The sequence below is a fragment of the Microtus oregoni genome, unplaced genomic scaffold (genome assembly GCF_018167655.1).
Source record: "Microtus oregoni isolate MIOR12 unplaced genomic scaffold, Mior012 000011F_ref0000422, whole genome shotgun sequence".
Taxonomy (NCBI): Eukaryota; Metazoa; Chordata; class Mammalia; order Rodentia; family Cricetidae; genus Microtus; species Microtus oregoni.
The window spans coordinates 54,555,296-54,581,797 of record NW_024543070.1 but is presented as its reverse complement, the minus strand read 5'-3'; the positions used below and the strand labels follow the sequence as shown (position 1 = coordinate 54,581,797).

The window sequence follows — 26,502 nt, the reverse complement described above, 5'->3', positions numbered from 1 at the left end:
AGAGCTCAGGGGAATCACGCTGCCACTGTGCAGCCAAGGCAGGGCTCATGACCCTGAGGGCTTGTGTTTCTCACCAGGCAACAGAGAAGGCCAAGGCCAGCCAAGTTCTGCCTTCCCATGCCAGCCGAATACCAAGTAAGCAGTTTCCTGCTCCAAGTTCATCTTCTTTAGGCAAGAAAGCACTTGAGAGGAGGTAAGAGGGACCTGGACCCTGCCTGCTCAGGAATTTAGCCATGCCCTGCTTCCTCTCCTCTTTCCCTCCCTAAGCTGGGCTGGAGATCCTTTGCGTTTCCTTTGTAACTGGCAGCTGAGTGGTGGTTTCCTTCCAAAGATTCTCCTTTCTTCCCGCATGACGGGGTGAGACTTGCCCAGAGCACTGGAGTAGGCTGGGGTGTGATAGAGATAAGAGCTACTAAGGTGGGCAAGACACGAGAGCCAAGACACGCGCACAAATGGCTCAGGGGGCCCTTCCTTGCGGCTGGTAGAGGGATGGGGGGGGGGGGAGGCAGAGGACCAGAGGAGCTTAGCTTATCAGCTCAAGTCCGTAGATGGCCAATTTCAGACTGAACCAGTCCCTATCAAGGCAATGGTTACTCTAGTCGCCTTGAGGGGAGACATAATACGGATCCGCTCAAATCCTCCTGGCCACCTAGGCAGGCTACCCAAGCCCAGCTCTGCACCCATTTCGGTGTCTGCAGCTGCTGGGTCCTGGAGTTCAGAGAATCTGCGGGATAGACGGAAGACCCTTGGTCAGGATCCAGGTTTTTTGTGTGTGAGTGTGGGAAGGGGCAGGAGAGGGGGTCGGTAGAGGAATAGGGGCACGGGGAGTCGTCCTAAGGGATGAAGAGCCCCAGCTAACAGCCCGGGCGCAGCAGACTGGCAGAGAAGCTGGGCGGGGACGTGGCCCGGGGCGGGGACGTGGCTGGGGACGCGAAGTAGCAGGGGACCAGCCGGCCAAAGCTTGGGTTAGGGGCGGCAGGAGGCGGGGTGACTCTGGGCCCCGCCCCGGAGGGCCGTTGCAAAAGTTTGCCATCGGATCCTCTGGGGCAGAGTCTGGGTGAGAGAGTTTAGGGGAAGGCAACATGGTCCGGGTGCTGAGCGAGGTGGCCGGACGACCCAGAGGGAAACTTGAGAACACGAGCAACCTCCGGAGCCCCTAGACTGGAGTCTTAGCCAAGACACCGCAGGATGCAGCCAGTCCAGATGCGCTTTTCAGACCGAGGTGAGCGGCGGAACGGGGGTTGTTGTACAAATTCTAGTTGCGGGCTGAGCGGCTCCGGGTCCACCCGGTCCACTCTTCAGATAAAATTCCAACTAAGTTGGGGCACGATAGTGACCCGGCTCGGGAAAGCCTCATACCAGGCCACCTCCTCCTCTTCTCCAGGTCATTCACTCCGGTGACCTAGCCGCCTCCCGGGGCTGGTGGAGGGATATAGGATTCTTTTAAATTACAACCAGGTCTTTTAAAATGTAAACCCGGAGCGTAGGGAGCGGGCTCTCCAAGTTCCCTTGCTTTACGTGGCTAATTCAGAAGTTAGACGTCCTCATGGGAAGAAAACCTGGGGATGGGGGTGGCTGTAGTTTTTCCCTGGGCGGGGGGGGGGGGGTGCCCTTCTTTTAAGTTTTATTAGCTACAAAATTCCAGTTTTCTTAGCACTTTTCAAACTAGGCAATTGGGGGTGTCTGTCCTGGAGCTGGAATATAAAGGTGCCTGCAATGAGAAAATGAGCTTCCCAGGGGAAACTGGCATGCGGTTCTTAACTGAGCTAGAATAGAGGGAAGGGGGGCTGTTGCCCCTCTGCCTGTGCGTGATCTCTGTGTCCCCGTCTCTCTGGCCTTGGCCATTCCTGATGCCATATTCCTTATATTTTGATGTAAGAGGGACTTCTTGTCAGCTGTTCAGAGGGAATTGCTTTGCTTCGAACGTCACAGTAACATCACCCTGAATGGAGGGAGGGCTCTTCCACCCTGTACCCCTGCCTTATCAGTGCTCAGAGACCTCCGGAGTCCCTGGTCATTCTAAAATCTGCAGTCAGATTTAAAGTCTACGGTGTTGCATATCTCTACGCACAAAACTTAGTCAAAGTTCCTTCCTGCATAGGTGAAAACCAGGCAGACGGGGTTAAGAAACTTTAATTCCTAGAAAGTGGAGCCAACGGTTATATACTGCAGGCAAAGGACTGGCAAGTGAGGCGGTGGTCAGGGCTGTTTTGCTGAGGTGATGGTGGTGGTGGTGATAGTGCTTTATGTGTATGTGAGTGTGTGTGTGTGTGTGTGTGTGTATGAGAGTGTGTATGAATATGTGTATGTGTGTGAGATAGTGTGAGTATGTGTATGTGTGTGTAAGTGAATATGTGTGAGAGTCTGTATGAGTATGCATATGTGTGTATGTGTGTGAGTGTGTGTGCAGTTTGAAGAGCTATAGTGGTATCTAGATCTGTAAGCATCTTATGGGGTGCAGAGCTCAGTGCTGAGGTGAGCTATGTTGCCATAGAACCCCACATTGGGTCTTCCCATCTGCAGACCAGTAGATGCTCACATCTGGCCAGTGTCACTCTGCCTCCAGACACACCAAAGAGTCCACCTGCAGAGCCCACCCTTAGGGACCCCCCCATATGGGGAGGATGACATTATAACCACTCGGCATCTTTTCAATGTCATTTATTCTCTATGATTTTTTTTTCATACATGACCCTCCTTGTTCGCTACCATATTTGGATGTAGGAACTCTTGTTTCCTGTGAAGGTTTATATACTGGCCCGATGACCTGCTTCCCATGAATCAGGGACTGGTCCTTTCTCTGGAAACCATGATCCTTTGTTCCACGGATCTCTTTTTCGATGCCTATAGCTTATGAATATATTTTTGCTGCAAGAGCAATAAAGATTGAGTGCGTCACAATTTTGGAAATGTTGGGGTTCCCTTGTGGCAGTTGAATCCCCCTTTTCTACCAAAGGCTGAAGGCCATTCTTCAACAAGCTCTTTGTGTTAGCTGGGATATGGTGCTAGGGTCCCTGAATCTTATCATCATGGCTACCCTCACGGTCATAGTATTCTAAAGGATTTTCCACAGCGCTTGGAAGAAGTGTTCCTTGGCTTTGGATGTCCCTTCCATTCTTGTGTCTTTAGAGTTATCCAAACACTCCACCAAAGCTCCCAGACTGGCATTCCAGTAGCTTCAAGCAATTGGGCTGTAAAGGCACTTCACAGGCTCTTAGCACCTCCTAGTTAAGGGACCTATGACAAGTGACTGACTCATAAAAAGCTTATCCCTGAAGGGAGGGGCATCCAGCCTGGCCAAGCTCTGGACTAAGAAGTCTTGATCCCTCCCAACTTCAGTTTCCCCAATGTCCATTCAGAAACCACACGTTATCTTGGGAACTATATGTGTCATGGAGTGACCAGGTTAAAAGTATGCACAAACATGTGGTATCCTGCCCAGGACATATATCTACATTCATTTCCTGGAAGCTTGGTGGTAAGTTGATTCCCTGCCCTTACCGAGAACAAGCACTGTAGGGAAAATTTGAAATGACTGATAGGCAGGCAATGGAGGAAAAAAAAAATATAGACCTTGCATCATAATCTGATGCCATCTGACAGATGAGTCTGTTGGCTCAGGACGTTCACAGGGGACCCAACGTTCTTGGGATACGACCTCCACATCTGGGATTTCTTGGCCCACATCTGCATCTGTAACATCATCTTGTTTGCTAAGAAGACCATGTACAGCAGACAGCGGGCCCTGGAAAGCCCCAGCAAGCAGAGGGACTCGTATGTATCCGTGCTTGTGGGAAGAACAGTGGGAGCCATGGGAAGCTTCATCTGGCTTTCATCTGTCACCTTTAAGTCACAGGGCGCTTCACTGTTCACTGATGAGCCTAGTGTGAGGCTGTGTGCGGGAAGTCTCCACTCTGTCCTGGGCTGACTGTCTCTGGAGGCAGAGTGAGGTCAAGGCAAAAAAAAAAAAAAAAAAACCCAGAGTGAGGGGACTCATTAGCAAAGGAACTTTCCAGGATTGGGAGCCATGAACTGGCCCGCTGGTTATTCCAATTCTCGGTTCTTTTAAATGAAAAAGAAAGTAAAGCAAACTCCGGCTTTCCAAGAAATGTTGCTCACTGTCAAATAGTGGATGCTTTAATTCAGTTTGGAGGATGAGGTCATTGATGTTTCTGGAAGGACTTGTCTTTGCAAACATGGAGTCCTTCCTTTGACCAAAGGAGGTTTCTTTTTCTCTGAGAAGGAGGGAGAAAAGAATAAAAGAGAGGAGAAGGGAGAGAGGGAGAGAGAGGGTGAAGGAGAGGGGGAAAACACTAGACAGCAGAGATATTTCCCCCCTCCTTTTCCTTCTTTTTATAGTTTGTTTACTTTATAACTGACATATGGAGAAAGTGAGTCGCTAGAGTAGAAGACACATCTGGAATCCATCGGACCCTCTCCCAGGCTCGCTTCCCCCAGGGAATACTGCTTTTGGATTGGGGGCGGGTAGGCATGCCTAATATTGGTGGGGTCTCGTGTGGGGTCACCCACCATGGAGCCATTTGGTCAAGGCGTCTCCTTCCTTCTTGGCAAAAAGAAAATACGCTGGTGTCAAGAGTGCTTCAAGGAAAACTGTGTGACCCCAGCGTCATGAGGCCAAAGGGAGAAGGTTCAGGTGACGGGTGCAAGGACAGTTCAGATGTGAACAGTGGCTCCCACTAAACACAGAGTGACTGAGGGCTCCAGTTCATTCCCCAATCTGATCAGAGGGGGGCGGGAGTCTGCAGGGTCAGGGTGTTTGCTAGTGCACACCTTGGGAGTGTGCTGAGGAACACAGGCAACAGGCTGCAGGGGAATCTGCTGAGGGAGTCCTCTAGCTGAGGGAGTCCTCTACCCTAGGACTGGGTGGGACCTCCCCATCTATGAAACATGCTAACAGTTTAACAGTTTAGAAGACACACAAACTATTTTGTGTATGGCCACAATCTCAATATCAGATATCTTTTTTCTCTTCTTCTTCCTCCTCTTCTTCTTCTTCTTCTTCTTCTTCTTCTTCTTCTTCTTCTTCGTTTTGCTTTGTTTTTCAAGACAGAGTTTCTCTGAGTAGCTTTGGAACCTGTCCTGGAACTCACTCTATAGATCAGGCTGGCCCTGAACTCACAGAGATCCGTCAGTCTCTGCCTCCTGAGTGCTGGGATTAAAGGTATATGTCTCTACTGCCCAGCTAACATTAAATTTATTTTTAAAAAAATCCTGTGTGAAGTGTGTGTGTACATTTGTGTGTGTGTGTGTGTGTGTGTTTGCACTAATGTATGTCAGTATGTGTATGGAGGTTAGAGGACAACCACGGTGTCAATCCTTGCCTCTCATCTTGTTTGGGAGAGAGTCTTCTTTGTTCGTTCACGTCTATGTATCCCAGGCTAGCCCATCTGCTGGCAAATCTGGTCTATTCTGTCTTCCATCTAGTGTGGGAGTGCTGAGGTTTCAGAAGTGTATTATCATGCCTGGCTTTACAACCTGGGGATTCATACCCAGGCTCTCAGCCCTTACAGAAAGTGAAGGTGTCTTACCCTCTGAACCCTCTCCCCAGCCAGGAGCTTCCCTTTGCTCCAGGGGAAAGGAATCAGCAGTCCAGTTTCCAGTGCCTTTGCTTCCCCAAAGTACAATGCAAGACCGTCTGACACATCCTCCTGGCCTGCCACGGGGGCACCTTGGCCCATTTCACAGGCCGAACTGGACAGCTATGTGCCAGAGAGACCATCACTTCCAAGTCATGGTTACAGCCCATCCTTAAGGCCAGCGTGCCCCTTAGAAACCAAGGTGGCCAGCAAAGATGGAGGCACCTGCTCACCAAAAGAATGTGTAAGAAACAGCGCTTGGCTGCGGGAGAAATTACCATTGTCTGTAAGTCAGACCTATAGAGGGTGATGGGAAGACACACAGTGGACTGAGAGCAAGAAGGATTTGGCTCCATCCACAAGCGTGGCTCACATGAGCATCCGGGGGAGGGAAAGACACCAGATGTGGGGTATTCCGTGTGTTCACTTATATACTGGAAGAAACAGGACAGATTCTGGGAAACCCAGACAGTGGTCACACTGGATGACAGTGATGACCAGTAGAGACCCCTGGTGGCCTGCTGCTGACATGAGTGTGGTCTCACAGGGTGTGTGTGTGTGTGTGTGTGTGTGTGTGTGGCTTCCTGGTGCACTCCTGTGCTGAGACATCATGCCTAGTCCTAAGAAGAGCTCACTGGTACCCAAAGCTCAGACTTTCTTTTAGCAAAGTGGACCAGATCTGTGGGCAGCAGCCCTTGGGAACAGAAGGAAGAACTCCTGGGACCTGCTTGGGCCCAGGCACAGTGATATCTCGATGTGTCCAAAATCATCTGGTATTTAGTTCAGGACTTAGCTTCCAGGATGCGGCAAGCCTTGTGAGAAAATAATATGTTTAGGTCCCAAAGAAACAGAAAGCTTCAAATCGCAAATGTAGAGAATCATATTTAACGAAAGATGTTTTGTAAAATCTCAGTTGCTGGAGAGATGCGTTTTAATTAAGGGAAACGTGGTCCAGGCTTTAGTGGCAAAGCGGACTAGCCTGCAGGCCTTTGGCCTTCACAAGTCCTGGCATGTCTGCTCTCATTTTTACTGTGGTTATTTAATTGCTAGGTGTTTGCTTTTACTGCTCCCCTGTTTTTCTTTCACCCTGCTCAACCTTCTCTGTGCTCTTGCTGAGATAGATCCCTGGGTTTCTTTGCCTTCTGTTTCTCTGAGAGGAAGTCCAGATGGGCTGACTTAAAAGGGCTCTTTTCCCCTCTGCTCACACTTGAGGCAAAAGCCCAGACTTTCCAGGGGGCGATGAGGTATGTCAAGTGCTGTGGGAGGTTGGAAAAGCGAAACACAGGAGTCATGCCGAGGGCTGGGGAGATGGCTCAGTCGGTAAAGTGTTTGCCTCTCATGCATGAGGACCTGAGTTCAAATCTGAGACTGCATGTGAAAAAAGATGGGCGTGGTGGTACAGGCTTGTAACCCCAGTGCTGGAGAGACAGAGACCAGAGGGATCCTGGGCTTTCTGGCCAGCCAGTAAAACCTACTAGGCAGGTCCAGGCCAGTGAGAGGCCTTGTCTCAAAACAAGCAAACACCCAAGGTAGACAGCCTCTGAGGACCACACCCGAGACTGACCACTGACTCCCACACATCGTGTACCCAACACATGTCTACCCACGTACACACAAAGGTTAATCTAAGTTTACTCCTCTTCTTCAGAGAACGAGAAGCCTGGAGCTGAGTATCAGTTCCCACCTGTGCTATGGTCCAGGGCTCCAGGGCTTCAGACACAGTTTCCATTCTTGGGGCAGAAACCCCTGATGGCAGAGCAGATAGCCCAGGGACACACTTGGGCATTGTGGCATTGCCCATGGCACACACAGCTAGTCATGTGATGGGTCAGAGCATAGTGTGGGATAGTTCCTCCTGCATCTGGAGGAACTGGAGGAACTGTGACAGCTGCTGTGACAGGGGTCAGCCCCCACAGGACATGTGGCTGGACACTGGTCGTGATGACGACATTTCCTGCCTCTTGGGTCTAATCTTGACTATCAGCTCAATGGCATTTAGAATTAGCATGGTAGCAAACTTCTGGGCAAGTCTACTTTCTAGTTCAGGTTAATTGAACTGTGCAGACAGCCCCGGTCCATAGGATAGGGTCCCGGACTGAATAAGAAAGCCAGCTAAACACCAGCATTCCCCTCTCTCTGCTTTCTGACTGCAATGTGACTGCCAGCCCTGCCCCACCACAGTGGACCGCACCCTTGAACTGCGAGCCAGATAAACCCTTCTTTTCAGAAGTGGCTTTTGTCGGGTATGCTGCCGCATCTCAGAAAATTGTGGCTGTTTAGAATTTCTCGTCTTCAAATGAGAGCTTGCAAGATTTTTCTTAAAGTGACGGCAGCCAGGACAAAAGGGCATGGGGGCTGCCCTGACCCTTGAAGATGCCAAAAGATTAGTAGGATGTGACAGACAGACAGACAGATAGACAGGCAGACAGACAAGACTTAAATAAAAATCTAGAGGGGTGGGTTGGGGTGAGTGTTCACTTAGCATTCAAAAGGCTCTGAGTTCAAACCCCAGCACTGCATAAAACTGAGTGTGGTAATCTCAGCACTTGGGAGGCAGAGGTGGGGGGGGGGCGGGGGATTCAGAAGTTCAAGGTCACCATAGCAACTTCTAGGTCAGGCTAGGTTATATGATACCCACCGTCATAAAAGGAGGAGGAGAACCACTACCACCACCACCACCAGCAGCAGCACCAGCAGGGGCATGGCTAAGAATAGAAAGGGACTTGCAGAATTGTCCTACCTGCCTCAGGGAGAACATTTCAAAGCCCAGTGGGGAACCTGGCTGGTGAGAGGAGGTCTCAATGGGTGACAGGGGCCCTGACAGATGAGCCCTCTCTGTCTCATCCTCAGAGCTGCTCTTTGAGTTTGAAGGAAGACAGCCTAAAGCATTCTGCTAGCCAGCAGGTGGCCGTCAAGCTGAGCTTGACCCATGCCCCCTGTGATCCCAGGCAGCTCTCAGCTGGACTGGCCCAAGAGCCATTCCAGGTAGAATGTAGACACGAACTCAGACAGTTCGTGGGGATTCCAGAATAACATGTGTCTCTGAGGGCCAGGAAGCTAGATGTCTCTGCCGAGAAACCATGGGCCTCTTTGTCCCAATGTCACCAACTCTAAGGCCTTCTAAGTGACAGAGGAAGGAAAGGCTTATGCAGTACCTGCTGCTCCTGGAGGGATCACAGGGTGCAGAGCCCCTCTGGAGTTACCTTTTCTTCTCAGCCCCCCAGCACCCCCCATGGAGGAACCATTGGTACCCTTTAGGGATTAAAGTCTCCGCAGACCTGTGGAAGAAACTCCTGGTGGGGGGCGAGGACCGGACATGTTGGTCCTTGTATATAGGAGCCACATTTAGGGCTGGAGCTTAAACGCTGTGAATAAACCCTCACTGTGTACAAAAAGTGGGCTGTGTTCAAGTCACCCCACTTGCACCTCATTAGGTTAATTTAAACTAAGTGAGTCTAGAAAGGGGGTGGGAGGAACAGAAAGAGGTTACACACAGCTGGATAGAGGAATCCGTTCTAGAGTTCTAGTGAGTTGGCTTGGGTTCAGAACAATAAAGAATTCAAAGACAGGAGTCTCAAACTCACAAATGTTTAAGGAGGGGAGAATGCTAAGGGCTCTGCTTTGACCGTGCCCCGTGGTATACACGTATTGCCACACTGCACCCACAAAGACACACAATTATGTGTGTCAACCACAAATAAAAATGATGGTAAATCTGTGGAAACCAAGCCTTCACAGCCGATCTGCTGAGCCTCAGAACCGCGGAGTCGGACGGAGATGTGTCACGAGCCGGGTTAATGCATCCGGGGACCCATGGACAGGACTGGGAAGTGTCTGTTAGGGAAGGGCTTGCTATGTGAGCCTGAATAAGAACTTGAGGTCAGGCCCCCCAGCACCTAAGTGGAAAGGAGCATCCCTGGAGCTCAGTGGTCAGCCAACATGGCTGCATGCGTGAGCTCCAGGTTCAGTGACACACACATGCATGAGCACACATGTGCATGCATTTGCAACACACACACCCACACCCACAATTTCTTCAGGGCTTGGTGCTTGCAGTCAAGGCCTTTACAACAATCCTATGTGTGTTCTTTCTATCCATAGGCCTTCTAAAGATGCTAATTAATACTCCCAGCCCAGACCTCTGCCTTTCAAGCCACACTCAAAGTTCATGTAATTTCCCTCCCTCTCCCCTTCTTCCTTTAACCTCAGTGGCAGCTGCTTCCAGGACAGTTTGCAGTCCTTCCTCTCGGGGTTCTGCTCAGTGCAGTGGCCTCAGGGTTCTTGCTCAGCCTCAGGCTGCTCTTCCTGCCCTGTCTGTATGGTCAGGCCATAAGGCTCTCTGCCAGGTGGGCCAAAGGCCCATACAGACCTCAAGGGAACTGATCTAAGAAATAAGGGGTGCTCCCCATGGTGTCACTCCAAAACCCCTCAGGGAGGACTCAGAACCCCAGACACCATTCCCCCTACTGTGTCCTGTTTTTCTCTACCCCTCCTTTTCTACCTCTTATCCTCCCCTCTGTCCTTCCTTCCTTTCTCTCCTCCCCTCCCTTTTTCTCATCTTGAGAAAAATCCGATTCCTCTGCAGTTGAGTAGTGGTTTACCAGTTCCCACATGGTGGGTGAGAACTCACTCAGTATTTCCTGGTGCTTGGAGGTTTCCAGGCGGAAGCTTGCTCGCTTCTTCTGCCTTGCTTTCCTGGTTCTCAGATTGGCACATCACATCAAGGTTTCTTCTGACAGCTAGGGGCCCCTAACAGCTTTCCCCATCTCTATCTTGGAAACTTGGCCTGTGTTCCGAGCCCTCTCTGCACATCCTTCCAAAGTGTTGGCGTTTTCCACATGGAGGGTCAGTTAATGGCGATCACTTGATCCAAGGTTTCCTCCACTTTCATCTCTTTACAGAGCCTGTTTTCTACATTCTTGATGGATCCAGGTCTGCAGCGCTTCCGGAATCCACCACCACCACTGTCCCAATTGTTTCCTGAAATGAACGTTCCTGGAGCGCCCTCTCGTGGACTGTTGAGATAACCATCTGTCTAGAGGAAGTCATGGCAACGCATGCGCAGAGCCACCAGCCCATCTTAGGGAATGATACTCTCCGGAAACATTACGATTACGTGGGGAAACTGGAAGGCAGGCAGGACCCCCCTGACGGTGGTACCCACACCACTACCATCCTCTTCTTGGTCACCTGTAGTTTCATTGTCTTGGAGAACCTCATGGTTTTGATTGCCATCTGGAAAAACAATAAATTTCACAACCGCATGTACTTTTTCATTGGCAACTTGGCTCTCTGCGACCTGCTGGCCGGCATCGCCTACAAAGTTAACATTCTGATGTCCGGTAGGAAGACGTTCAGCCTGTCTCCGACCGTGTGGTTCCTCAGGGAGGGCAGTATGTTTGTAGCCCTCGGCGCGTCCACCTGCAGTTTATTGGCCATTGCCATTGAGCGGCACCTGACCATGATCAAAATGAGGCCCTATGACGCTAACAAGAAGCACCGCGTGTTCCTTCTGATTGGGATGTGCTGGCTGATTGCCTTCTCGCTGGGCGCCCTGCCCATCCTGGGCTGGAACTGCTTGGAGAACTTTTCTGATTGCTCCACCATCTTGCCCCTCTACTCCAAGAAGTACATCGCCTTCCTCATCAGCATCTTCACAGCCATCCTAGTGACCATCGTCATCCTGTATGCGCGCATCTACTTCCTGGTCAAGTCCAGCAGCCGAAGGGTGGCCAACCATAACTCCGAGAGATCCATGGCCCTGCTCCGGACTGTAGTGATAGTGGTGAGTGTGTTCATCGCCTGCTGGTCGCCCCTTTTCATCCTCTTCCTCATTGACGTGGCCTGCAAGGTGAAGGAGTGTTCCATCCTGTTCAAGAGTCAGTGGTTCATCATGCTGGCTGTCCTCAACTCTGCCATGAACCCTGTCATCTACACTCTGGCCAGCAAAGAGATGCGGCGTGCCTTCTTCCGGCTGGTGTGTGGCTGTCTAGTCAGGGGCAAGGGGACCCAGGCCTCACCCATGCAGCCTGCTCTTGACCCAAGCAGAAGTAAATCAAGCTCCAGTAACAACAGTAGCCATTCTCCCAAGGTCAAGGAAGACCTGCCCCACGTCGCCACCTCTTCCTGCACCGCTGACAAAAACAGACCACTTCAAAACGGGGTCCTCTGCAAGTGATGGTCTCTAGAGGGCCAGCTCTGCAGCCACACTTATTTATTGCATGCATTACCCACATGGGCTCTCAGAGACCTTGACATTGGAGGTCTGCTTGGTGTGGGCACAGTGTGGGCACCTCCTGAGGAGGGGGACCCAAGGAATCAACATTTCCACCTTGACTTGGATGTGCCTTATCTGTTGCAGGCTCCATCCCTCCGAATGTACCAAGCTGCTGATGTCATCCACTGCCTCTGGCTGCCGCTTTCCCCGGTGTGGGGAGAGGGCAGGTGGGGATGTGCTGTGCACAGTGCACCTTGGGATGATGTTTCGTTCTTTTCACACTACATTTCTTTCTTTCATAGAATGGGTGCTCATGTATGTGTTTGTCCGTTCCTGTGTGGCGTAGGATGTGCACACCAGGTTTTCCCAGGTGGAACCCGCAGGAAGTATCAGTCCTCCACACATTATGTAACCGTCTCTCCAAACCAGCCCCCACTGCTGTATCAGGTTCAAGGTCACCACCAAGTGCAAAGGAGATGTGCCCCATCCAGTCCTCTTGCACTGGTATTCTTGCGCATAGCAGTAAAACGTTATTAAAGCTCTGTATTCTCAGAAGCCTCACCCAAGAGATGCCCAGATATGTGGGTCCCTCTCTCTTGAGTCCCATGCATAAGCTTAAGCACACGTGAAAGCCAAATTATGTGATAATTTGGGTATTTCTGAAAACCACTGAAAAGCCAGCCAGAATCTTTCAGAACCTCGGTAGACCACTAAAGAGCAAGCCCATAAGGGGAGGCAAAGCGCTCTCCACTGTGGGTCACCGTTCCAAGGGACTGGAGTCAGTTTGCTACAGTACGGTTTGCAAGCCAGCACTTCAGCTGTGTGATGCTGTTTGATTCTACATAGAAAAGCTGGATACAAACATCCCGTCTGCTGTCACTGGCAAGGAGCCGGAGCTGTCAGCAAAGCTTCTCAACTCCCGCCACACGTGCCCTGAACAGGACTGTTCCGTGAGAGGACTCTGCCAGGCTGGGAGGTGGGCAGTGGCCATTTGTGTTTCCCTCAGAGAACCATCGTGTTCCTGTACAATGGATGCTCGCATCACCTGGACCTGCATTCCTTTGCCCTCCATGTAAAGGAAGTACTCAGAGGGTACCTCTGAACTGACCTCTCCAAGGGCCCCAGCCACAGGACACACAGATGAAAAGCATCTGGGGGTCTCGCCAGCACCCATGCTCCTAGAGAAGCCTTCAAAAGGACTCTCACTTGGGGGACCCTCATGTCAGAGCACCCCGTGAGTTGATCAGCCTCAGAGACCATTGCCTTACGAACCCTGCCATTACATACCAGGGACCTTTCGAATGCTGATTTTACTCTGGATGGTTACCTGATGGCATTTGCTCTTCCTTAAGAACTTTTTTTATGGATCCTAGGTAACCATGGGCTGACTGACAAGAGAGTTTCCTTCATGTCATTCCCAGTGGCTATAGCGTACTGCCGAGAAGATGTTCTGCTGGGGCGTTGCTCTGCTCTCTTTTCTACATCACTGAAAAAAATAACTTATTCTCTTGTCACACTGTGTTGACAAAACCCAAGGCATCTCTGGTAAAGCGCGAAGGTTCTGGGTTAAGGAAACAAAACAAAACAAAACAAACAAACAAAACAAAACAAAAACACCAAGAAAACAGACGGGGGGGGGGGGGGGGGGCGGGGAGGCAAGGTGAGGTGGAAACAAAGGGCTTGAGGACATGTTCTTTCATAATTGGAATGTTTTGAGGCCGTGCACCTGGGTCACTCATATTAATAACATTTCCCACGACCCTGACTTGTGATGTCCGCCTAGGTTTGTTTTCATTCATCAGCCCCTGGAGGGAGCCACGCCCACCGCCCCCACTGGGAGGCAGCATCATTTGTAGCATGATAGATTTTGAAGTGATTGAAATCGAAAATACACTAAACCCCAGCTGTGTTCACTTGATATACCCAAAGCTGATCGGGTCACCTGTGATGCAGGTGCGTACTGCTTTTGCCAGCAGCCACCGGCATTCAGACGCTGAGTCTGCCCAAGCCCTCACCCTGCCAGTCGGAAACAAGTGCCTGACACCAGAGAACTTGGGGCCCACCCAGGGCTGTGAGCAACCTTTACTACTTGCAGTTTATGTTTATTAATAATAAATAAGAGACTTCATATAAAACCCATTCTTGGGGTCTGTGTGGCACATTGTTACTGTTTCACAATAGACATTCGGGAGTGTAAGGGGGATGTCTGGCTTCTCCCTTGGTACCTGGTCTCCCATCATTTCAGGAATAAACCACATTTAGAAACCCAGTCACTATATCCAGCCCCATCTTGTGGAAGATGTTTGAATGAAGCTTTAGTGTACTGGGTGCTACTGGCGCCAGTATGTTTTACTGCTGTTGGCAGTGGTGGTGGTGAGCGCGTGTGTCTGTGGTGTGTGCATGTGTGTGCACATGTGTGTTATTGTGCACACAGGAGCAGAGGCCAGAGGTTGAGGTTGGGTGTTGTCTGTTGCTCTGCACCTCATTTTTTGAAACGGAGTCCCTCACTGAACCCGAAGCTGCCTGTTTGGTTAGATCAACCGGCCAGCAAGCCCTTGGGATCTGCCTTCCTCCTGCTGGGATTATAGACACAAACTGCCAAGTGTGGCTTTTACATAGGCACAGGGCATCCCCATGGAACCATTTCCCAGCCTAGGTCCCATGTTTTGGAGAACGGTAATAGCCCCTTTAAAGGGGAGAAATTATAAAATAAAAGCATTGTCCAAGCAGAGGGCATTAGACTGGGCGGCCTTTGTCCGTGCTATGCAAGACAGGTAAGCAAGTCAGTGCCAGCCCTTGGTACTGGTTCTCTGCCTCACAAGTTCTAACTTTCAACCTCTAACCTGAATCCTACACGAAGAGGATCCATGTTTGGCCCAATGCTCCATTGAGTACAATTGTTTTAACCTGTAGTTAAAAGTCCTCAGGGCAAAGTTCCCACGGTGAGCTCTGACCTGCCCAAAACCATCTGTATTCCAGCTCACAATGCTGGTGGGAGTCTTTGGAAGTGTTTCTGCCAAGTCTTCCTTTTTTCTTCTGAGGAAAAGCAAAACACCCGCTTTCTAGAGAAAACTTCCAATCTATCCTCCTGTCTTCTATGAAGCATTACAAGATCCAGGGCCGGGGAGTTGTCTTGCCACCAAACTGATGGCCTGAGTTAGATGCCCAGGACCCACATACCAGGAGAGAACTGACTCCCACAGGTTGTCCTCCAACTTCTACACAGGCACGTACGGCACCGTCATACAAACATGTAAGTTCTGTCATGCAAACAAGAGACACTTTTCACAGTAGCCTTTATTGCCAACAGACTCACACCTATAGTCACTGGAACAATTAACTATTTAAAAATGGTTGCTTCTCTCAATCTTTGAGCCGTGGTTATTCTGTGCTGGGAAAGAGCCGTTCACAGAAATGGAACAAGGTTGCGTTTTATAGAAAATGTATAATTACATCACTGGCTCCATGCTTTGGAAACTGTATGGACAAGTGCAAACTTCATCACCCAAATGATTTCAGTGTCTAGGTCAGAGGTTCAGGGGGGCTGCTATGGAAACCGAAATGCATGGATGGCTGTCCAGATGATGAAGGCACATATCCCAGGACCTAGTGATAACAAGAAGAACAGCATTGTCTAGAGTAGTCGGCCTGCCTCCTGCCATACCTGGGCCACGAGGAGGGGATGCGATACACTGAGTCCACTTGGTTATCCCAGAAGCTTCGGTGTGGTGTGCCAGGCCCATGGTGAAGGGCATGAGACACCAGTCCCCAAAAGAGCAAGATGGAGCCCCTAGAGGTAAGGCAGTTCAAACCAATTACCTTTGCTTGTTGTATCTTGGGATCTCCAAATGTTCACCGAATCACCTAAGTTTTATCATAGAAAAGTATTAGAAAACTTGAAATTGGTATTATATTTCTGCTCCTCACAGGTGACTTAGGAAGTCAATTCCATGCCGGTATTGAAGTAGAAGGATGTGGGCTGGCCATAAGCCCAGACAGATCACTGTTACAGTAACTGTGTCTCACAGAGGTTAACAGAAACAGAATAATTCCAAATATTCATATATCAATATGTATGGCCATCCAAATGATTTTGAAAAACTATTAAATACCTTGTTATACAATACATTTATGCTGAGCTGTCTCCTTAATCCGGGGTCTTTAAACATCAAATGTTTAATTCTGAATACAAAGAAACGCACATAATTTTACAATCCTCTGAAACAAGTTGTATCCAAAAGTTGTTGAACAGAGAACAGTCAATTTGGCAACTCACACATAGTGTTAAAAAAAAAGAAGAAGAAGAAGAAGAAGAAGAAGAAGAAGAAGAAGAAGAAGAAGAAACTCCTTGCCCAAGCCTGGTTAGTCCACTCTTCCCTGCCTTGTGAGCTGTCACTTGACTCCAATGTTAGTGGCTTTGGTTGTGGGAAAGTGTTGTGGGTGAAGTGTGAACCGGGGTACAGTGTTCACTGGTACCTTGGAAGGTTCACTCCACAGGATGGTTCTCTATGCACGATGGGTAATAAAGCTGTTCATTTCCCACGGTTTCTCTCTTTCACCCTAAGACAAGAATCATAAGTGTGTTTTGGGGGAGTCTCAGGGATTCACTTACCCAGGGCATCTGAGAGGAAAAGCAGGCTCTCAGCCTGCCCGTGACATCCTGCTGACATCAGCAGTTTCCACGCAGGGTTCCATCTTGACCTTCTGCACCCTTTTCTGCTTCGCAGGCTCCACAGCGCCACCTACTGTGCAAAGCCTTCAGAGCCCCCAGCTCAGTCCTGACCCTAACTGGATCTAGGGACACCAGCACTGAAAGGCCTCGGCACTCTGACACTCCCCGCTGGGTGTGTTAGAGGTGGGGTTCCTATTAAATTATAAACGGGCAGCTCCACCTGTTTCCTTCTCTGTCCCAAGAGTTCCTCCAGGGCCTGTTACATAGGACACAATATACAAAGGTGGCCAGGAAGGCTGGGAAGCCAAGTCTGGCTGTGCCTGAGCAGCGCTGGAGCCAGGAAAGATGTGGGTCTGCAGGTGTTTCATCTGCTCCTCTCTCTTTTTCCAATCTAACATCTGCCTCTTCCTTATCTTCTGCTGACTGCTCCCCACCCTCTGTTGACATGGCCTGATATAGCCCTGGTTGGCCCTGAACTCCCGATCCTCCAGCCTCTACCGCGCAAACGCTGGGATTACAGACATGCATGGCTATAGCTGGCTGGCTCTCCCTCTGCCTTGGCCCACAGTGACTGACATGCCTCCTTCACTCTCCTTGCAGCCCATTCTTCCCCTTTGTGCGCCACAGTCTCACAATTCCACAGCACCCAGAACCTTGTTCCCTGGGTCTGCTGAGAGCCCATTAATCCCGAAGCTCTTGATGCCATTTTGATTTACAGTTGTGCGCATTAGAAAAGCCCAGAGGCTCAGGACACCCAGTACAGGGTTGAGCTGGAGGCGCACATGCCATCTGAATCGAGGGAATTTTGAGTCTGTGTATAACACGCATGCGCAGTTCACATTCGAAAACCCTGGTATAAAGTTGCGTTGCGAGCTGTGTTTTTTCCTGGCTGCTATCAGATATGCCAGTTTTCAAACAGTGCCTTTGCCGCTCGCAAACTTATAAATATGCATAAATCCCACTATAAATGCATCTTGTCGGGCAGATGGCATTTTATCTGCCAGCCACGCTTGCAGGAGGTTACAAGATTTATTAGTTCTCCATCTTTAAATTCACAGTATGGACCTGGGATCTATGGCACGAAATGGTGTGGAAAATTCTTCATAAAAAGGTGGGGGTGGGGCAGGGGAGCCACTGGTAAGAGTCAAGGAAGGGTTGGAGACTCTCGCCAGTCCCTGTCAAAGCCGAGACCCCTAGCATAGGCACATCTTCAAGCTGAAAAATGCAAGTATGCACCCCACACTCTAGGCCCATTGAGTGGGGAACTCGAGGGGCAGAGCCCTGAAATCTTTGTGTGGGCTAAGCAGCCTGGTGCTTCAATATCTGCCTTCTGCTCTGAGACTGTTTATTGTAAACACCAGCCTCGGCCCCAGCATGTCCCAGCTTGCAGAGGGTGCGTGGGTGTACACTGGGCAGGGCAGAAATCGCTGGAGATAGCCTTTCACTCGCGTTGGCTGCGGTGGAGCTCCTCCCGGCCCTCTCCACTACCTCAGGTCCAGTTCTGCTCCCAAGGCTCAGCAGCAGGAAGATGCCCGGGGGTACACTTTGTGGAAGCATGCTCCACAATGCAATCATTCCTTATTAACCACTTCCCTCCCAACTCCTGGGATCATTTCCAAAATAAGCTATATGTACCCAGAACCCCTCTGATGCCTCCTTTTGGGAGAACACCAGCAAAGTCACCAACCATAAGTCCTGTTTCTCATGGCTCAGTCCTTCATGTGTTTTGAAACGTGAAACATGAGGCTAAATGGACGGCTTGTTGCTTCCATAGAGTGAGCTACATGTCTGAGTCTCAGGAGGCCTTAGTAAGCCCTGGGTTCTTTCCTAGATCTAGCCCTGACCATTGCCATCCACTTCCTGACTCAATTGCTTCACCTGAAAAACAAGGTCCCTCCAAGACAGCCGAGCTGCCTTGAAAACATGCCCATCATCCGATGCAAAGCCAAGAGTTTCAGGTCTGTAATATGTTCCAGGAGTGGGGTTTATCTGAACTTTCTGGGAAAGCACTTCAAAGGTTTCCTGAGAACTAGCATCAGACAGATTTGTCTGGGCACGTGATCTCTTTTGCAATCCTTCTTCTAGCCTCCTCCTACTTGAAATCTGGCTGTCACCATGCACAGAGCTATTTATAGACGGCATGCCATCTCTGGCCTGCGGGGGAGAAGAGAAATATGTCTTCTGAATGAAGAACCCCAGGAAGTCACCTTCCATGCACTTCACGTGGTTATCTTTGAGGAAAGCCCTGGGGTGTGGCAGGAGCTACAGCTCAGGGAACCCACCCAGCAGCCAAAGCCACACTGTTCTGCTTGTACTGGCACTGAGCTCGCTGATGTGGCCACTGCTGCGTCAGTATCACAGCGAAGTTGGGTTTCTACTCAATTTACTCCATCAAGAAGAGGACGTGATGCTGGCTCTAACATGGAAACGAGGTGTCCACTCTATGGCCACTCCCCTAAGGAAGCCTCCTGGGTGTCTGACGCTGCCAAGGGGAAAGCTTCCTTTTGGAAAAGTGGGCATTTTCAGGACACCAGGGTGGACATAGAGCCTGGACACCTGGCAACTGTGACCTGAAGCCTACGGGCTTTGGGGAATTCATTCTCCCTTGTCCCTTCCTCCTTTTCAATCTAGACTTTTCCCTCCACCCATGGTTCACCACAGCCTTTGCTTACAAGTGCCTCTGTTGCCAGGAGAACCTCCTAGTTGCCACATGTGGCCTATTTGGCATCAATCCATCCAAGATGGCCTGTAATAGAAAGCTGCTCATCAAGGTTGAGCAGGCACCCAGCTCTTGGTCCTTTAAATACAAAAAGGACATATGGGAACATAAGTGTAGATTTAAGATTGAGCTATTTAAATATGGCATTAGCAGACGGCCCACCTTAGAGTGGGGGGGAGAAGTTCAAGACTCAGAGCCAACCTAGACCATGAAGAGCAGCCCCATGGGAGGCCCAACCAGCCTTGCCAGTGTGGAGAGGTTATCTGAAGCACAGCTAGCTCTCCCAGGAGAGTGTGGGAAGGAGGGACTAGGCGGAGGCTTCAGGGCCGCTGTGCAAGAGCAGACAGACTGCTTAAGGCTGCCGAGCTCCAGCATGCACCACTAATAATAGATGCAGAGTTTTGGGTGGCGTGGCAGGATGCCCGAAGAAGGAGCACAGGATCCAGGCACACAGTGCATGCTCGCACCTGGTATAGACTCAGCCACTGTGCCCAGGAGTCAAAGGCCTGAATGCACAATACAGTGCTGTTCTGCCTGGAGTTGCTGCTGTGTAGCCTGTAACCCTGCCCAGGCAGATATGGGCTGGAAACCAAGGGAAGAGGAGCCCAGGCTCAAAGAAGAGGCTCTTTTGGGTTTGGTTCCCAGCTCTGGCCTTGTAGCACAGACTAGCAGACAGCTGTGCACAGAAAATGCCGAGTGAGCAGAATGGTTCTGCTGTTAGCTGACCAAGGCACCTGAAGTGAGCCTCAGTTTCCCTGTGTGTAAGTGATGTTTGAGGAAATGTCCCATCACATACACCGTGTTTGTAGAAGGACATGATAAGCCCGTGTGACTTCTGGCATGTTTCCTATGGAATACAGGTCAGACCATGGCTGCCATGGATACCCTCTACAGCCTGCCCTGTGTCAGAAAGACTTCCCTAAGCATACATATGTCCAGTTCTGTAATCTGACATCAAAATTACATATTTTGAATTAAAATGGAAAGGAAAAACATTGGTCCTAATACTTTAATTTTCTAAATGGATTCCTATAAATCCTATCACCCTGACTTCAGAGAAAGCAAATGGAACTTCTGAGTGCGGCTTTTTAACTTCTCTGGAGAGGGGCACAAAACAGTGGAGGTGCCTCATGGTCTGGAACACTTTGCAGGTGACTTGAACACAGGCATTTCAGCCTTGCACAAAGTGGAATTCAAGAATGGGGGGAAAGGGCAATTATAAATATTTTTTATGTAATATATATTCATACCCAGGAGCAGCAAGACCTGTATGGAGGTGCACAAGGCATAGCCTCCAGAGAGGCAGAGTGCAGGGTGACTCTTAGGAGTACCCCAAAGCCTATGTGTATGGTAACAGGGCAAGAGCCTGAGCCAGGGGCTACCATTATATCTGCTTGTCTCCAGGGCTTCATCCATATTCAGGTCACAGTAGGATGGTGAGTATTAATGCCAGGTTCCCCAGAATTCTAGTTCTAGAATATTCTACTGCCGACTCAGATTCAGTGGGCCCTCAAAGGGTAAAAACTGGAAAGAAGTGTTCTTGTACAGAGCCTGGGATCTTCTCCACCCAGACTCACCTGTTAGCACCGGACTGACTACACAGCAGCAAAAGCAGGGTTCACACGCTTAGCATCAGAGCCATGCAGAACCCTGATTTGCCTAATGACTAAGTTTCCCCTTAACTACTTTTTAAAAAATATGTTTACATGTATGGGTTTTTTTTTTTGCTTGCAAGTGTGTATATGTACCATGTGCCTACTTGGTACCTATGGAGGCCAGAAGAGATAGATACCTCGGGATGCAAGTTACAGTTGTGAGCTGCCATGTGGGTGCTGGGAATTGAACTTGAGTTCTCTAGGAGAGTAGTGAGTGTTCTTAAACACTAGACTCCCTCTCTCTCCACCCACCCACCCATACACACCCACAATTCCTCTTAAATATCCAGTTTATGACATTCAACCCTAAAATGTACAGAGTCCTAGTTTTCTGGCTAGGGGTGCCACACACATGGGATCTCATGGGGACCAGAGGCCAGGCTGTAGTCTTATGAGGAGGTGCCAACCAGCAAATGCATCATCTACCTGTGTTTGCTAAGTCACAGACTGATCACACACACACACACACACACACACACACACACACACACCTTTTTTTAAGTCATAGACACAGCCAACTTTGAAACATGAAATCACCCATCATGAATCAACAGCTTCTGAGCTGGTAGGAAGAGGGTCAAGACAAAGGGCCATGGGCGTGGTTACTTTTCATTGGGCTACTGAGAAAATGTGGAGAGGAGGGGAGATGGTTTACCATCCCTCAAGCCAGCTAGTACCAAAGGCTTTGGAGCATGGTGCCGAGCACACACGGAAACGGGGGGGGGGGGGGGTTGGCAGACAGTGGGTGTGTCTCCAATTCTGGGCAGCAGCTCGTACCTGTCTTGCAGGGTTCTTACCCATGCCCTTTGTTCTACTGAATACAAGAGGTAGGTGGGAGGCCACCTCACAGGCACCTTCCATGCACAGTCTGTGGCGAGCACACTGGCTTGAAGGACATGCAGACCTGGAATACATTCCACATCCTGCCTTCCGCAGACTTTCATTCCATCACTACGCTGATGAAGGCAAAGGAAGCATCTGTCAACCACAGATCTTAAGTCTTATTGTGTACCATATTGGGCCTAAAATAAATGCGCCAAATCCACACACATACACAACCAGGGTCGAAGGTGACAGGTCCCCATGACCCAAACAACATGGGTCAAACATGACCTAAAACACAACTCAGAAAAAGAGGCAGAGTACCACCTGCTATGGAGTGGGACTTCAGTGGGTCATCATGTGACAGAAAACCCACTTTCATGGCATCTATCTGGGGCATGGAAGGCAGCACCCAGAAAGCCAGAAGCGGAGGAGGCACCTCCATCTGTGGGCAGAGCTGCAGCCTGGAATCAGCACTCACATGGGGCTGTAGGGCAGGGGCAGATGTTTGGGCAGCTGTCATATTCTGTCACAAGTCTGCTTGTCCCGGAGCTGCCAGCTCACCTGCATTCCCATTGTGTTGTGCTTATCATGTAGAACTGCCGCTACACCTTCTAGCAGAGCTTCCCAGTAGAGTTGAATTCAAATTTTTGCCTGAACAACTATAGTCAAAATTTGCCTCTCACTAAAAACATACAGCATAGAGCATTCATCTCACATCTTTCTTAGTCTTAAAAAATATAAATATAGGGGCCATTTGTACAGGATGTGTGGGTATATACACCTCTAATACGCATCTGAGATGTGTGGAACATGTTTATGAAATTGAACTCAAAGGAAACCTCCTTGGGCAGGGGGGATTTTGAAAGGGTGATGAGCCCACAGACAGCTGCCCCAGTTCCCATAGGCTGAGAGCAGTGGAGCCCAGGTCCCCTGACCTGGTGCACGGCATGGGGAGGGCTCTGGGCCTGGTCAGTGCTTCCTCTCCACAGGTTTCTGGAGGCAAAGCTCACTCCCGGCAGAGACGATGGGCAGGCTGCTCTCAAGATGGTAGTGGATGAGGTGACTGATGCTGTCAAAGATCCTGTCCTTCGTCCGGATCTGTGAGGATGAAATAAGCAGAGTTTGAGCAGGTGTCACGAGAAGAGAAGAAAGAACACATTGTGGTAGAACTATCTGGACATCTGACTCTGCCCAGGAAGGCAAGGGGAGGAGCAGGCTTCCTGGACCCGAGGACTCACCACGCTTCAGAGATGATTTCTGTACAGACCCTGGTCAGCAACAACAGCTGGTCACTGACAACAGCTGGTCAGTAACAACAGCTGGTCAGTAACAACAGCTGGTCAGTAACAACAGCTGGTCAGTAACAACAGCTGGTCAGACAACAGCTGGACAGCGACAACAGCTGGGCAGCGGCTACAGCTGGTCAGTAACAACAGCTGGTCATCGACTACAGCTGGTCAGCGACTACAGCTGGTCAGTAACAACAGCTGGGCAGCGGCTACAGCTGGTCAGTGACTACAGCTGGTAAGCAACAACAGCTGGTCAGACAACAGCTGGTCAGTAACACCAGCTGGTCAGTTTAGTGTGCTTCATCTACCTGTCCCTCTGAGGCAATTTTTGAATTTCAATCCACTGCCCTGTGGACACTGCCTACCTCATTCCCGCTCTCCTTGGCCTCACTGGGACAACAGAAAGGGAGTCCCAACTAATAAAAACAAGAAAATATAATAAAATGTAGTTTAGGAAGGAAAACAAAACTGCCTTTTCTTACATACTCCTGCATGGCTATGATATGGAAACACTGACAGTGAAAACTATTCTTGACCTTACTTTAATTTACACCATTAAAGTAAATTTCCAAAATCTGAAGTTAATATGCAAAAGGCCAGTGAGATGGATCAGTGGGTAAAGGTGACCTGAGTTCAAACCCTGGAACTCTTGCGAAGGTGGAGAAAGAGAACCAACTCCACAGAGCTGTCCTCTGACCTCCACATACGCACCATAGGACACGTGCCCTCTTACACACACACACACACACACACACACACACACACCACCTAAAAACAATAAGTAAATAAAAAAAATTCCAAGTCAATCACTTTCTTATATTACTAGCAATAACTACATAAAATTTGAAATTTAAAACAGAATATCAATTACATTAACATAAAAAGGTTGGCTACTCAGGCATTCAATGAAATATTAAGGTACAAATTTAATCAAAGAAAGCTACAAAATCCTGATGAGAAAGACAAACAGGGAATCCAATGAAAATAGAAAATATTCCTTGTTCATGGATAGCCAGACCATACATCAAAATCTCGGTCATTTCCAACCCAGTCTTTAGATCCCATACAATTTCAGTCAAAGTCTTTGCAAACTAAGTTGTTGCTTCAAATAATTTTTTTTCAAAGTTTATGTAAAGAAGAAAAAGATCTGGTCAGTAAAATATGGAAGAAAAGAACAAGACTAGTTTCATGGTCTAACGGCTGGCACTCTGGACCCTGAAAGAAAGGAACAAACATGGAAAACTGTTATCGCTTCAGGACTTACTGTAAAGCCATAGGAATCAAGACAATGAGGGGTTAGTGGGGAGACGGACACACGCCTCCATGCAGCCCTCACAGGGAATTCATTCTCTCCCTTCCACTTGCACCTGTGAACAAGTCCAGCCTCCAATCTCTGGACCAAGGACAACCTTGAATTATAGCTTCCTTCTTATCTAGTTCTAGTGCTTTCTTGACTTCTTGTGCCTGGCATGTAGACAAGGCCAGGCTAAGACATGATACGGAGCTTACCTTTGGACCCCACACTGAAATCCCATGAGACTTAGAAAACCCCACTGTCCTTAGGGATGGAAGGGCCCTTCCTTCATGTAGTAGCTTGTCTCTTTTGATGCAGCTCCCTTAAGGGCTTTGAAGGTGCTCTTTCCCCAGCGAGGGCCTCATCCTGATGCCTCTGGACCAATGCTCTCTCTCCTGATGCTCTATTCTTCCATGTCAAGGTCTGGTCATGGCTGCCCATGGTCCTGAGTCTCTCCTAACAAAGGGAAATCCCATCTCAGCTTCCCTTTTCTACAAAACCTGATGTTCTCCCTAATATTTACAAAGCCATAGGCATAGTTGTGCCCCTGCTGTCTGGGAATAACAACAAGAAGATTCTAAGCACTGAGTACAAACAGTTTTCTTCTAAAGTCACAGATAGCCATAGAAGATCCTGTCACAGACAGCTCCACCTTGAAATAGTATCTCAGGGCCTCTGAGTTGGAGACAACACCAGTCTCTCACCCCAAGAAGATAACTGCCTTCACTCTGTGTCCCCCACAAAACCCTACGGCAGACCTTACCCTACCTATTGGAACCCAGAAGACCTTAGAAGGTGCCCTGTCTCTGTAAAGCCTCTGGATTTGGGGTGCAGGCCCTATGGCGTCCCAGAAGACTTTAGAAGTACCCTGTCTCTGTGAGGCCTCTGGAGTTGGGGTGTCATCTGACCAGTGGCAGAAGAAACCACAGGGTTTTTTCTGTGAACAGTGGGGAAGTTGAAACCACTAGCCACAGTGTCTCCAAAGCTGTCTCCCACCACACTCTCTGCCATCAAAGACAGTATCAGATCCACACACAAAAGGGAGGCTGCCCACAGGGAACACAACTGTTCCTATACCTTTGGGAAACTCCTCAAGCTCAGAGTCCCACTGAAGAAGAGGAAGTGGCCACTCCTTATAGCCAGGCTTGCCTAAGGAAGAGTCAAGAAAGGATGCTAGTCTGTCTAAAAAATGCTCCTTGTGAGGCACCTCCAGAAATTGTGCCTTTATTGCCCCCTTGTGGCCACAAGTACACAATGTTAAGGAACTCGAAATTTTCCAAGGGAGAGGGTTCCTTCTCCACAGTGTGGTGTCTGGAAAGACTTTGCTCCTGGACAGCAGCTCTGTCACTCAGAACTCTATATAGATGTCACGCTGTGCAGCCCAGGAAGAAGCTGAGGGGCAGGCCCATAGCATGCCAGGAGCTCCATGGGTTTTTCCCAAAGAGGGACTGCTAAATGGTCCTTCCCACCCAGGACCTCCACTGACAGGGAAGTCACACCAGTCCACGGCCAGAAGTGACTTGCACAATCATGGTGGGTGGCGTCTTCATTTCTGTATTTCTGTACAGTGATCTATATGTATAGTCCCCATAAGAGCCATCACCCAGAAAACTAAGCTAAGCCTTGAGTCATTGTATCCAGCAGAGAGATCAGTCCCTGCCACCCTCAGCAAGGATGACATGCAGGCTACTCAGTACTGGGTCTCCAAAGGAATACCCAGGCAGGAACTTGGCTAATGTTGGTCAAGCACCTGACAGTGTCTGCGGAGGTCAGAAGCTGGGAAGAAGATGCCCCACGCTGACTGGACACACAGCCTGGAATACCTGGTAGGGGGACAGAGACCCCAGCAACCATGACCTTCATACAACTTTACTTGTGGTTTGGTGGCATGTCCCAGTGATGACAGACAAGTGCAGAAGCCATCCCTAGCCCAGACTTTGCAGAAGCAGGCCTACACAGACTTTCCCAGTGTTATGAGTGCTCAGGGCACTCAACTCAGAACCTCAGAACTTTCTCTGGTCTGTATGGAGGCCTCTGTTGACCTTCAGTCCAGTCCGCCCTTCCTTCTAGACCTAGCTTCCCTTTCATTGCTAGTTCCAAGGGAGGGGACAGTTGGGCTGTAGACATGGAACACACAGCCCCCATCCACACCCACGAAGAAAGGAAACATGCCCTCTGTAGAGAACAACAGTGCATCAACCCGGGACCATCTGAGAGGCGCTGACACTGCAAAT

The 26,502-nt window shown here is 49.5% G+C and overlaps 2 protein-coding genes across 6 annotated transcripts in view; one reads left to right on the top strand and one right to left on the bottom strand.

Annotated features, from left to right (window-relative positions):
• The first annotated feature begins 1,045 nt into the window (after window positions 1-1,045).
• On the top strand, window positions 1,046-13,441 carry LOC121453451 (sphingosine 1-phosphate receptor 3). Its single transcript, XM_041660242.1, has 2 exons — window positions 1,046-1,222; window positions 10,499-13,441. Exon 2 carries the CDS (start codon window positions 10,645-10,647, stop codon window positions 11,773-11,775), a length of 1,131 nt encoding a protein of 376 aa, XP_041516176.1. The 5' UTR covers window positions 1,046-1,222; window positions 10,499-10,644; the 3' UTR covers window positions 11,776-13,441.
• A 1,652-nt stretch (window positions 13,442-15,093) lies between these two features.
• The window catches only part of LOC121453450 (SHC-transforming protein 3), a 119,784-nt gene continuing 108,375 nt past the window's right edge, over window positions 15,094-26,502 (bottom strand). The window contains exons 12-15 of one of the 5 annotated variants that reach the window (XR_005975012.1): window positions 21,658-22,783; window positions 16,291-16,374; window positions 15,634-15,678; window positions 15,094-15,420 (exon numbers count right to left, since the gene is read on the bottom strand). Coding sequence is in view for 1 of the 5 variants with exons in the window: in XM_041660241.1 (XP_041516175.1) it covers window positions 22,655-22,783 (129 nt within the window). In the remaining 4 variants the exon portion in view is untranslated. Of the gene's footprint in view, window positions 16,375-21,657; window positions 22,784-26,502 lie in introns of all 5 variants that reach the window. The other 4 variants (XR_005975013.1, XR_005975011.1, XR_005975010.1 and 1 more) reach the window with 4 other exon arrangements.

What these genes read in the sequence shown, in the direction of transcription:
- LOC121453451 (XM_041660242.1), top strand. Translation starts at nt 10,645, where the DNA reads ATGGCAACGCATGCGCAGAGCCACCAGCCCATCTTAGGGAATGATACT.